The following is a 13,149-nucleotide window of genomic DNA, read 5'->3' as shown; positions in this document are numbered from 1 at the left end:
ATCTACTGGGATCGCTGTCTGAAGAGGGCACACAAAATCCTTGAGGACCCTTCCACTTCAAACACAGCATCTTTCAGCTACTCCCATCGGGGAAGAGATGCAGGAGGATCAGAGCCAGCGCCACCAGGCTGAGGATCAGCTTCTTCTCACTGGCAGTGACACTGCTGAGCGACCAAAGGAACTGCTCACACTGACCATCTGAGACTCCCACATTCACGAAACAATATTTATTTTTATGTGTTCCACATACAAATTGCTTGTAAATGCGTGTGCTGTGTGAATATACGTGTTTGCATGTTTTTACACCGAGGACAGAAAACGCCATTTCGTCCAGTTGAACTTTACAATTGTGATAATAATAAACTTGAACTTCTATGGTGGGGCTTGTGGCGATGTACATGGATGTAGCGGTGAACCGACCCAGCTTGTCATGCACGGGCAGTGCAGCAGCCACAGCAAAGATGGCATCGCAGGACCTTCTCTTCTAGTCCAGACTGGAAGAGCATAGGCGTGCTTACGTCGGCGTGATGCAAGTTCCGGAACGCGAGGGGCAGGCTGAAGACAGTCTTGAAGGCTGCGGCGCAAACTTCTAAGTAAATCAGTTGTGCTAAACAAGCTCACAGCCTGACGTCTCAGTCTTTTCATTCCAGGCTGACTGTTAATGTTCAACACTAACTCCTCTTTCATGTAAGTACTGGTAAGGTCTGGCTTATCCTTCCTTCCTTGCTACAGAATGGAGTGGCAGGGTTGTAACCCAGAAGGGGTTAAACTTGTCTGCCACAGGGTAGGGAAGCAAGATGCAGAAAGAGGCACAAAACAGATGAAAGACAGCGAGCAAGTCAGAGGAAGTGCATTGAAGCAGAACAGGATGGGGGGAGGACAGCATCAAGGTTAGACTTGTAAACTTTGGTGCGTTTATTTTACACAAGATGTCTGATAGGGAACATGGACAACCTTAGAGCATGGACAGGGACAGAACACTGGGATGTGGTAGCCATTGCAGAGATGTAGTGGAAAGAGATCCAGGAGCCGAAGTTCAACGTTCTAGTACCACAGGTACAGGTGTGATGGAAAGGGATGTGGAGGGTGTGGGTTGAAACATTAGTCAGATAACAAGAAGCTTGAAGGCTCGGAGGTACATTTAACACTAAAGAGGAGAAACTGCTTCTCCCGAGAAGTAGTGAACCTGCGGAATTCTCTGCCTGAGGAAGAGAAGAGGGTGTCTCATTAAATGTAGAAATGCAAAGATATTTTTGCATAGTTGGGAAATTAAGAGTTATGGGTAACGGGCAGTCAGTCTAACTGAATCTACAGTCAGACCAACCACGATCTTATTGAATGCTGGAGCAGATTTGACAGAGCAGAAGGTCGTTCTATTTCTTACATTCTTATCATGGTCCAAAAGGATTTGGGGAATCCACCCAGCCACAGTCAGTGAAGACAGGAATGAGATACTCACCGACAGTCCTGCTGCCTTTTCTCAATGAACTTCATCACCTATGTCAGAGGAGTAAACACATCACTGCTGTAAGTCACACACACCAGCCGCTCTGACAGATACCATCTCCACCCTTTTCTGGCCAGACACCAGCATAATCCTGAACCACCCACTCAGCTGTAAGTCACGCACACCAGCTCCTCTGACAGATACCACCTCCTTTACCTCCTCCGCCCAGATGGTCCCAGTCCTGAATCCCCCACCACACCCCCTCCCCACAAGTCAGCATATCAGCCACTCTGACAGGTCCACCTCCACCCTCCTCGCCCAGATGCTCCCACAATCCTGAACCCACACCCTCCACTGCCTTCCCCAAATCCTCCTGATTCCCATGGCCTATTCAACCCCAACCCTCAGCACAGTCTAGCCCATACCATTCATCCACACTCCCATGGTCCCTCCCACACCACACCACCCTCAAAGAAAGCCATCCATACTGGGTGGGTGGGGGAGAGGAAGCAGGGGAGGGAGGTGGCGAGAACCCCGAGCTCTGGGGAGAATGGCGTAACCCTGAGTAGGATGCAAGACTGATCAAACACAACAAATCAAACAGGTTTTGTAGCAGAATCTCCAATACCACCACTCCTCACCCTCCCTGTCCCTACCTCTCAACTCAAAAACTCACCTGATCAAACCGCGTAGCAAACAAGTTCAAAGATGTAACAATGCCACCATTGGGCCCGAGACCATATCTGAAGCACTGGGTCAAGGAAATAACTCAGTCAGGGCACAGTGTGCAGGCTCTCTCTGAAGGTTGATGTCCGAAGAATGAGATTTAAACCAAAATTTAAACACAGTGGAAGCGTGCTCCATACTCTCACTCAACCCCACAATGGCTTCATCCCAGACCAGAGCACCTTTACACCAGCTGCATAAATAACACGACACAAAATGCACGGCTCCCAAATCTCGTCCAACACCACATACCTTCTGACTGAACTCGATGCAGAACACATATATTTCAGATTTACTGGCAGGGTACATACATGACATCACATTCAACCCAGAGATTCTTTTTTCCTGTGGCCCAGGTAGAATTACCACTTATTGGAAGTGCGAAAAAAACTGTATACAACATACACATGTAAACAGATAAAGAAATGAGAACAAACTGACTGTGCAATAGAGAGGAGAAAAAAAACAAACAATACAGTGTACGAGCCCTTAAATGAGTCCCTAGTTGAGTTTGTTGTTGAGGAGTCTGATGGTGAAGGGGGTGCAGCTTTTCCTGAACCTGGTGGTGCGAGGATTGTGGCACCGATACCTCTTTCCTGATGGCAGCAGCGAGAACAGACCACGTGCTGGGTGGTGAGGGTCTTTAATGCAGCTCTCCAATGGCAGTGCTCCCTGGAGATGTCCTCGACGATGGGGAGGGTTTTTACCTGTGATGTCCCAGGCTGTATCACTATCTTCACTGTCTATACCCCTCAAAATTTTGTAAACCACTATCAAATATCCCCTTATTCTTATTCGTTCCAGAAATAAAATCCTAACCTGTTTAATCTTTCCCTGTAACTCAACTCCTGAAGACCCAGCAACATCCGAGTAAAATCTTCCCTGTACTCTTTCTTTCTTACTAATATCCTTCCTGTCATTAGGTGACCAGAACTGCACACATACTCCAAATTTGGCCTCTCTAATGTCTTAATCAAGTTCAACATAACATCTTAACACCTATACTCAATACTTTGATTTATAAAGGCCAAGATGCCAAAAGCTTTCTTTACAACCCTGTCCACCTGTGACGCCACTTTCAGGGAACAATGTACCTGTATCCCCAGGTCTCTCTATTCCTCCGCACTCCTCAGTACCCGACCATTTACAATGAACGTCCTTCCTTGATTTGCTCTTCCAAAATGCAACACCTCACACTTGTCTGCATTAAACTCCATTATCCATTTACTGGCCCATTCTACCAGTTGGTCCAGATCCCTCTACAAGCTTTGAAAATCTTCCTCACTGTCCACAACACCTCCAATCTTAGTCTTATCAGCAAACTTGCTGATCTAATTCACCACGTTATCATCCAGATCATTGAAATAGACAACAAACAATGGTCCCAACACAGATCCCCGAGGCACACCACTAGTCACAGGCCTCCAGTCTGAGAAGTATCCACCCACCACCACTGCTTTCTCCCACTCCACCAATTTCAAATCCAGTTTACAACCCCTTTATGGATTCCTAGTGTCTGAACCTTCTGAACTAACGTCCCATGTGGGACCTTGTCGAAGGCCTTACTAAAGTCCACATAGTCAACATTTGCAGCCTTTATTTCATCTACATTCTTGGTAACTTCCTCCAAAAACTCTACAAGATTTGTTAAACACAACCTACCGTACACAAAGCCACGCTGACTGTCCTTAATCAGCCCATGGCTGTCCAAATACCTACGTATCCTATCTCTCAGAACTCCTTCCAATAATTTACCTACTACTGACGTCAGGCTCACTGGCCTATAGTTACCTAGTTTACTTTTGGAGCCTTTTTTAAACAGCGGGACAACATGAGTTGCTCTCCAATTCTCCGGCACCTCTCCCGTAACCAAGGACATTTTGAATATATGCGTCAGGGCCTCTGCAATTTCAAGACGTCTCCCTCAAGGTCCGACGGAATATCATATCTGGCCCAGGGGATTTGTCTACTTTATTCGCTGTTAGGCGAATGTTGTATGCTGCCTCATCACCCCTTTTTATACAACAACATGGCTCCCAAATCATGGCTGTCACCGCGTACCCTCTGAAACAGACACAGTTGTGCTAGAATGCTACTCATTAACTACAGCTCGGCTTTCAACACTGTGGTCACCTCTAAGCTTATAACCAAATTTCATCTGCATGGCAGATTGTAATTGGATTTTGGACATCCTAACAGATCTCAATCTGTTAAACTGGACAATATTTTCTCTTCCATTCTTACCTTGAATACTGGCATGCCCCAGGGTTGTGTGTTCATCCCTACGTATAGTACAAATTTAATAATCGTTCGTAGATGACACCACGGTGGTTGGTCTGATTAAAGGGGACAATGCAACCGCCTATAGGGATGAGGTTCAGCACCCGGCCTTGTTGTGTGCCAATAACAACTTGACACTCAACACTCAGAAGATCATTGTGGACTTCATGTGTGCTGGAAGCCACATTTACTTTCTGATTTATATCATCGGAGTGATAATGGAGCGTTGACCGAGCTTTAAATTCCTTGGAATCCATATCTCTGGAGATCTCTCTTGGTCCTTGAATTCTTTAATTCTGATTAAATAGGCACAACAACGTCTTTATTTTTTTGAAGAGCATGAGGAAGATTCACCTCTGTCGCAGGATACTGTTGGATCAGGATACGACAGATGCACAATTGAGAGCGTGCTGACATATGATATTTCCATGTGGGTCGGGAATTGTATTGCACACAATTGCAAGGCACTCCAGCGGGCAGTGAAAACAGATTGCTGGAATCCAACTGCCTACCATCAAAAACATCTATATGGAATGATGTCTGGGCAGGGTGAGAAACAGTAAAGACGCAACACACCTGAATCACAGACTATTCACTCTTCTCCCATCGGTCAGACACTATGGGAGCATTCAATCACGCACCAGTCGGCTCAGGAAGAGCTCGTTTTTTAATGAACACGGAATCATAGTACTGAGTGGGTCTGGACTCGCACTGTAAAATCAGTACCTTGTAACAGTTTGTGGTAGAACAGTGTTGCTGTTGGTTTTCATTCCACACGTTTTATTTACTTCAGTCGATGCTGGTTGTATTTCATTGGCTGATTTACTGGTACAATGACATCATCATCAACTTCCAACCAAGAGAAACATCAATTGCCAACCCTGACCTCGTTCCGTCGGGTTGTCTGCACATACTAGTCCAAGTGGATAGACTCTACCACCTCATGCAGACCCTCTGCTCCTGACAACCAATCCCTCCTGCAAATGTCTATCCAGAACCTTTGCCACGAGGAGCAACCCATCAGCAAACTTCCTCGAAATCCTTCAGCTGCCACGTGGAAATCTTGCCCTGATATAAAAAGAGAAAGCTCCAGGAACTCTGAGCAACTCGGGAGGCATTGGTAAAGAGACCAAGGTAACAAGCAGTTGGCGTAGTGGTTAGTTCAATGCCACTACAGCGGCAGCAATTAGGGTTCGAATCCCGTGCGGTCTGTAGGTTTGTACATTCCTCCCACCATTCAAAACCATTCCGGGGTTGTGCGTTAATTGGGTGGCATGGGCTTGTGGGTCGGAAAGCCCTGTTATCAGGCAGTATGTCTCAAATTTTTTTTAAATGAATTCAGATCATAAAAGACCAGAGGACATTCTGAGAAGGGAGGGAGAACTGTTGAAGGTTGCGTCCACATTGGTATTAATGATATGGGTAGGAAGAGAAATGTGGTCCTGAAGAAGGAGTTCAGAGGTAGCATGGTAAAATGCAGGTCTTCCAGGGTTGTCATCTCAGGATTATCACCAGTGTCTTGGGCTTGTGAGAAAGATATAAGAAGACAGCCCAGTTCAATGAATGGCTAGGGATCTGGTGCAGGAAGGTGGGATTCAGATAGATGGATCATTGGGCTCACTTTCAGGTGGGACCTGAACCGAGGCAGATTACACCTGAACCGGAGGGGCAACAATATCCCAATGGAGAGTTTCACTGGTGATACTCAGGAATATTTAAAAACGACGGGGTGGGGGGCAACCAGAGCAGCAGGGAAGTGAAGGAAGTAGATGCTGAGAGAGGTTATCTTGGTCCCTTGCCAGTAGACTTTCAGCCCCTTTCCTGGATTCTGTCTTGTCGTGATACCCAGCATGCTACAGTGGTGTTGTCTGTGAAGTTGAAACAGCTATGGGTGGAGAGGAACATTGAGAAATGTTCAGTGTGATCATGGAGGTGTTGTTACCCATCTACACTGACCGCTGTCTGCTAGACAGGACCCCAAACATCCCGTTGAAGAGAAGGACACGAAGGCCTCAATCCTGAAGTTTCGAAATAAATGTGCAAGGGTCTATGATATTGAAGGCAGAACAGCCAAGCGTAACCTCCAGAGACAAGTGGCGAGTTAGGGAGATGGCTTCTGCCATAGGTCTGTCAGGCAAATTGAAGCAAGTCAAGACTGGCTGATAGGCGAGAGTTGATGGAGCCTTCACAAAGTTTGAAGTACAAAACCTTTTCAGTGTAACACTTTTCAGTGTTACGTTCCATTTGCCTCTCCTTAGCCCACCTTGCCAACATGCTGTTGTAAGCCCCTCTCTCCACTGCACCATTACTGCCCAACTGAGGCTAGCTGCAGAGTCAACGAACACCTTATATCCCTTCTGGGCACTCTCCAAGCAGATGGCATTAAGATCACTGCTCACACTTTTTGGTAACATCCCCCACAAAGGTGAGCGGAATTCCTCACCGTGCACATCTGTGGAGGCCAAGCCACTGGGGATATTTAAGGTGGAGGTAGGTATGTTCTTGTTCAGGAAGGGAATCAGAGGTTACAGGGAGAAGGCCAGAGAATGGGGCTGTAAAGGATAGTAAATCAGCTATGATGGAATGGTGGGGCAGACTCGACGGGCTGAATTCCACTCCAAGGCCATCAGTTTATGAACCTGCCACATACACCGTCATGCTGAATGTCTCCGATCAGTCAAATACCAGTAGACCGCGTCCTTTACAACCCTCTCCAGCAGTCTTCCGGCCACTGACAAGGTCAGTTATCAGGGAAATGAATACAGTTCACTTTACCGCGGCAGCACGGTAAAGAGCATTGATGTGCTGAGGGATCAGAAGTTTCAGGTCCACCTGATCCTTGAAAGTGGCCACTCAAGTTAATAAGCTGGTAAAGAAGCCTTATGCTATAGCTGCCTTCACTGGGCAATGCACTGAGTATGACAGGAAGTCATGTGGCAGCTACAAACAGCACCTGGAATACTGTGTGCTGTACAGAAAGGAGGTTGGGGAGAAGCATTGGAAAGGGGACAGGAGGGATGTTGCCTGGATTTGAGGTGATGAGCTGTAAGAGGATGGACAAACTTGAGTTTGTCTTCACTGCAGCTCCTGAGCTCCAAGGGGAGAGGTGACAGGCACTGACAAGAAGGGTAAATGAGAGGAAGAAAGTTTAAAAGGAGATTTAAGGCAAATATCTTTTTTTGTCAAAAGCAGAGTAAGAGATACTGGAACCCACTGCCAGGGGAGGAGTTAGATTTGCACCAACACACTAGCTTGCTCACACTTGTTGATAGTGTGCACACACCCATCCATCTCTGTGGAAAAAAGGATATTGCTTCATCACTTCTCTGTAGTTCACTGTGTCCCGAATATCTGAAAAACAAGTTCTGTCACACTGCAGCTCACATCCACCTATCCACACACTGCTGGCCAGACATTAGAACCATAGAATTCAGAGACAAGTCCATTGGCCCATCTAGTCTGTGCCAAATCATTCACTCCACCTAGTCCCATTGACCTGCACCCAAACGATAGTCCTCCCATCCATGTACCTATCCAATCTCTCCTTAATGTCAAATCAAACCCACATCAGACAACTCCGCTGGAAGCTTTATCCACTCTCACCACCCTGTGAAGAAAACATTTCACCTTTCACCCTTAACCCATGTCCTCCAGTTCCTGACTCACCTAACCTCAGTACAAAAAGAATACTTGCATTTACCATATCTATACCCCTCATAACTCTATTAAATATGCCTCCATTCTTCTACACCTTTCCCTGTAACTCAGCTCTTCAAGTCCCAGCCAACATCCTAGTAAATCTTCTCTGCATTCTTTCAATCTTATTGATATCTTTCCTGTAGTTCAGTGACCATAGCTGCACACAATTCTCCAAATTTGTCTTCACCAATGTCTTATACAAATTTACATAATATCCCAGCTCCTGTACTCAATACTTGGATTTATGAAGGTCAATGTGCCAAAAGCTCTCTTTACAACCCTATCCACCTGTGACATCACATTCAGGAAATTCTGTATCTGTATTCCCAGATCCCTCTGTTCTACCCCACTCCTCAGTGCCCGACCATTTACCATGTACATCCTTTCTTGGTTTGTCCTTCCAAAATGCAACACCTCACATTTGTCTGTATTAAATTCCATCGGCCATTTCTCAGCCCATTATTCCAGCTGGTCCAGATCCCTCTGCAAGTTTTGAAAACCTTCCTCACTGTCCACAACGTCTCCGATCTTAGTGTCATCTGCAAACTTGCTGATCCAATTTACCACATTATCATCCAGATCATTGATATAGATGACAAACAACAATGGTCCCAGCGCCGACCCCTGAGGGAACACCAATAGTCAAAGCCCTGCCACACATGCAACAAGTCTCACGACTGCCATGTCATAAACCTACATATGTTGATCCTTGCTGAAAGTTCATCTGCATTGAAATAGACAACTCAGAAGATTATTCCTACTGTAGTCAACCTTTTTCTATTTTTGTCTCTTGTCTGCAGGCCTAACATCTTTTTCCACAAGCACTATTATTCTCATTGTCCGACCTCTACCAACACCCAATCCCCACTTACCAATATTGGCTGGAACAGGAATCTCATGCACTGCAGGATCCAGGTTGATCAGGTAAGGAGGCAATCCTTTGGTGTGCAGGTGACCATTCAGTCTCTGAAGAACAAAAGAGAGAAGAAAATTCAAAATTGTTCTCATCTCAGTCTACATTGCCCATCCACCACCCTAGGCCTCAACATCCCCTCCACTTCATTCCTTACTTCTTGCCCTCTTCCTACCCACACATCTTTTCTAATCACAACCAAACTATTAAGAGCTTCCTTCAACACTGGATCGCTCCCTTCTGTGACCTCCATATCTCATTGATCCCCAGCTAATCGCACCTTCCTTCACCTCTTGGCCCAGCAACCACCATGTTCCTTCCCACATCCTCAGCACTTCACCTTCCACAGCTTCATGACCATGTTCCAATCTGGAGAATTAACAATGTGATAAAAGAAAATGGCAAGAATAATTTTATTGCCAATTTCATATAAATCCTCATGACAACTATAAATCTTGATTGAATGTGAAACTCAAAAAAAATTAGCATTAGCACCGGGATCAAACACGTCCTCACGCGACACATCCCCGGGATCAAACACGTCCACGTGCGATACATTCCCAGGAATAAACACATCCACGTGCGATACAATGGTCCCAGCACCGACCCCTGAGGGAACACCAATAGTCAAAGCCCTGCCACACATGCAACTAGTCTCACGACTGCCATGTCATAAACCTACATATGTTGATCCTTGCTGAAAGTTCATCTGCATTGAAATAGACAACTCAGAAGATTATTCCTACTGTAGTCAACCTTTTTCTATTTTTGTCTCTTGTCTGCAGGCCTAACATCTTTTTCCACAAGCACTATTATTCTCATTGTCCGACCTCTACCAACACCCAATCCCCACTTACCAATATTGGCTGGAACAAACACGGATCAAACACGTCCACGTGCGATATATTCCCCAGGAATAAACACATCCACACGTGATACATTCCCAGTATTAAACAGTCCACATGTGTACATCCCCAGTATTAAACAGTCCACATGTGATACATCTCCAGGAATAAACTCGTCCACGTGTGATATATCCACAGTATTAAACACATCCACACGTGATACATCCAGAACTAGATTGCTGTTGCCATGTAACTATGCTACTGTACTCTTGGGTCTCTGCTCCATGATACTCTCCAGGGCACCACCATTCACTATAAAAGTCCTCCTCTGATTTAACCAACCAACTTGTGACACCTCACACTTAACAGAATTCACTTCCATGGGTGGGCCATCATGGTTCTCGTACAATCTCAGAAAACGACAATCACTGCCTGCTACACCATCAATTTAGTTTCATCCACAAACTTTCAAACCACACCACTGTCCTCTTAAAAAAAAAGAACCTGCCTGAGAACTCTGAGTCAAACAGTATCAGTGGGAGAAAGAGAACCTGACAACATGAAGTCTTGTAATCTTCAAGGCAGGCAAGTGGATGAACCTATCATCAGATCTGCCATGATCACACAGAATGGCAAAGCAGGCTCAATGTCATTGTGTTCAAATATCAGAAAAGGATTGTTGGCAATCATGCAAAGTCACTTTATTTGTACAAAGATAATTCTGAATATTAAACCACAAGCTCCCAGTGCAAAAGTAGACAATTTGGTCCAACAAGTCAATCCCGCCATTCCATCACGAGCTGATCCATTCTCCCACTCTTCTCGCCATAACCTTTAACACCCTGACTCTTCAAATATCTATCAACCTCTGCCTTAAATACACCCAATGACCTGGCCTCCACAGCCTCCTGTGGCAGCAAATTCCAGAGGTTCACCACCCTCTGGCAAAATTCCTCCACATCCTGAAGTTGTGCCTCCTTGTCCTAGAGTCACCTACCACAGGAAATAAACTTTGCCATATCTACTCTGTCCAGGCCTGTCAACATGAGACACACTGTACAATGGACAGTTGCACTCAAATTTATTTTTGTTGCAGCTGGATACTTGGCATCTGTCAATCATGGTCCACATGGGTACTGTTGTCTCTGGTCATCACTGTGGAGTGGCCTCTCCAGGGCACAAGCCAGGACACAGATGATATGGAGATCCATCTGAGGCCCATACAGTGGGACTCCCCCACACTATACTAATGACAGGTCCAAAAGAACGACGCAAGACGATACAGTTTGGTGCCAGCAGCGTCACAGGAGTTGCCGAGCCGGTGCTGGATCGAGCAGTCAGCCACCTTTGGGACTCTCGATTATTCCTCGGGGTTTACTCCCAAAGCCTATCCCATGAGTGGGTTGAGCCACATGGCAGTGGAGGTTTGAATTGAAGAGTTTTCCCTTTCCCAGATGAGTTACCATCTGTGGTTAACCAGCCCCATCTGCTCAGAGCGACTGGTTTGAAGGCACCAGGCGCCTTTGCCCCTTCTCCTGTCAGTGAGAACCGTGACTGTGCCAGGACTGGTCTTGGATGTCAGGGACTGTTTGACACCTACGCCATGAGGTAGCAGTAGAAGCTCGTCCACCACCACCCTTCAGCTTTGACAAGCTGGAGAACCCAGGCGCATTTGGGCCCATGAGTCTGGGCCACCCCATTAGGGTTAGGGTCAGTCAAGGTGGGAGGAAACCGGAGCCCCGGGGAAAATCCACGTCCAAACTCCTTGGAGTTGGAGCGGATTCGAACCCAGGCACCGATCAATGGCGCTGCGCTGATCACCAGGCGAACCGAGCTGCTCATGGAGCTGGTCAGAGCAATGGGGGTGGGGGGGTGGGGTGGGGGGGGGAGAGGGGGGGGAGTGGGCGGGGGTGGGGGGGAGTGGGCGGGGGTGGGGGGGAGTGGGCGGGGGTGGGGGGGGGAGAGGGGGGGGAGTGGGCGGGGGTGGGGGGGAGAGAGGGGGGGGAGTGGGTGGGGGTGGGGGGGAGAGAGGGGGGAGGTGGGGGGGAGTGGGCGGGGGTGGGGGGGGAGAGGGGGGGGAGTGGGCGGGGGTGGGGGGGAGTGGGCGGGGGTGGGGGGGAGTGGGCGGGGGTGGGGGGGAGTGGGCGGGGGTGGGGGGGGGGAGAGGGGGGGGAGTGGGCGGGGGTGGGGGGGAGAGAGGGGGGGGAGTGGGTGGGGGTGGGGGGGGGAGAGAGGGGGGGGAGTGGGTGGGGGTGGGGGGGAGAGAGAGGGGGGAGGTGGGGGGGAGTGGGCGGGGGTGGGGGGGAGAGGGGGGGGAGTGGGCGGGGGTGGGGGGGGGAGTGGGCGGGGTCCGCGGGGGCATGTCTGCGGGGAGATGGCGGGGCCCTGGGGAAGAGGGGGAACCCCAGGGGGTCCCTGCGACGACGAGTCCCCGTCGGGACGGGGGAGCCAGGGCCCCGGGGAGGGGGGGCTGGGAATGATCTGCCGATGCCCCTCCCCAGGTCGGTCACCCGTGAGCGGGGCCCCAACCCCCGATACCGTGAGCGGGCCGGGCCGGGCCGCCCCTGCGGGCCGCGAGCCGCGTCACCCAGTCCCCACCCACCTGCACCAGCGCGGTTTTCCCCGAGCCCGCCATGCCCAGCACGACCAGGCACACAGGGCCACCAGCTCCCGCCGCCGCCATTGCCGCGCAGGACGTGGAAAGGTGATGTCATGGCGCAGCGCTCGCGTCACTGACGATTCGCCGTGCTTCCCCCACCATGACGTCACTGCGCATTGCGAGCCATGCGAACGAGGCAGGCGTGGCCCTGGGCGTGACGTCATGGAGCAGGTGGCCGCGTGAGGAGGAGCCGGCCGCTCGGCCCGCACACCCTGAACTAGCCAACGTACTGCGGAACGCGGAGCCCGATTCCGGGGTCGGAGACGGCACCTCGAGTCCACAGCCGTCTCCCCGAGAGGGTCGAATGGCCTGGGGAGGGAGAGTGAGAGGGAGTGCTGTTAGGGAATCAAGGATGCAGGCCTGAGCCCTTCAAAGACGACAACCCGTGAAGAGATTTCAGAGGGGCATCAATCATCCCGGCAGTGTGAGCTGCCTCAATGACTAGGCCCAGTAGCACCATCTTCCACGGTGAGGAAATGCATCGAAGGGCTGGTCACCGCCACAATCAACATGGACAGAAGCAAAGATCTGGACTGAGCAGACACGATGTCGCTGGGGTCTCTGCTCAGTCCTCTGGACC

The 13,149-nt window shown here is 49.0% G+C and overlaps 1 protein-coding gene across 2 annotated transcripts in view; it reads right to left on the bottom strand.

Annotated features, from left to right (window-relative positions):
• The window catches only part of gpn1 (GPN-loop GTPase 1), a 30,980-nt gene extending 18,360 nt beyond the window's left edge, over positions 1-12,620 (bottom strand). For both annotated transcript variants that reach the window (XM_069930598.1, XM_069930599.1), the window contains exons 1-5: positions 12,513-12,620; positions 9,025-9,118; positions 7,765-7,804; positions 2,124-2,190; positions 1,460-1,497 (exon numbers count right to left, since the gene is read on the bottom strand). In XM_069930598.1, coding sequence (XP_069786699.1) covers positions 1,460-1,497; positions 2,124-2,190; positions 7,765-7,804; positions 9,025-9,118; positions 12,513-12,593 — 320 coding nt within the window. In that variant the 5' untranslated portion in view covers positions 12,594-12,620. The remainder of the gene's footprint in view (positions 1-1,459; positions 1,498-2,123; positions 2,191-7,764; positions 7,805-9,024; positions 9,119-12,512) is intronic.
• Positions 12,621-13,149: the final 529 nt, after the last annotated feature.

This window comes from Narcine bancroftii, chromosome 4 (assembly GCF_036971445.1).
Source record: "Narcine bancroftii isolate sNarBan1 chromosome 4, sNarBan1.hap1, whole genome shotgun sequence".
Classification (NCBI taxonomy): Eukaryota; Metazoa; Chordata; class Chondrichthyes; order Torpediniformes; family Narcinidae; genus Narcine; species Narcine bancroftii.
The sequence above is the reverse complement of the archived record's forward strand: the minus strand, read 5'-3'. Positions and strand labels throughout refer to the sequence as shown.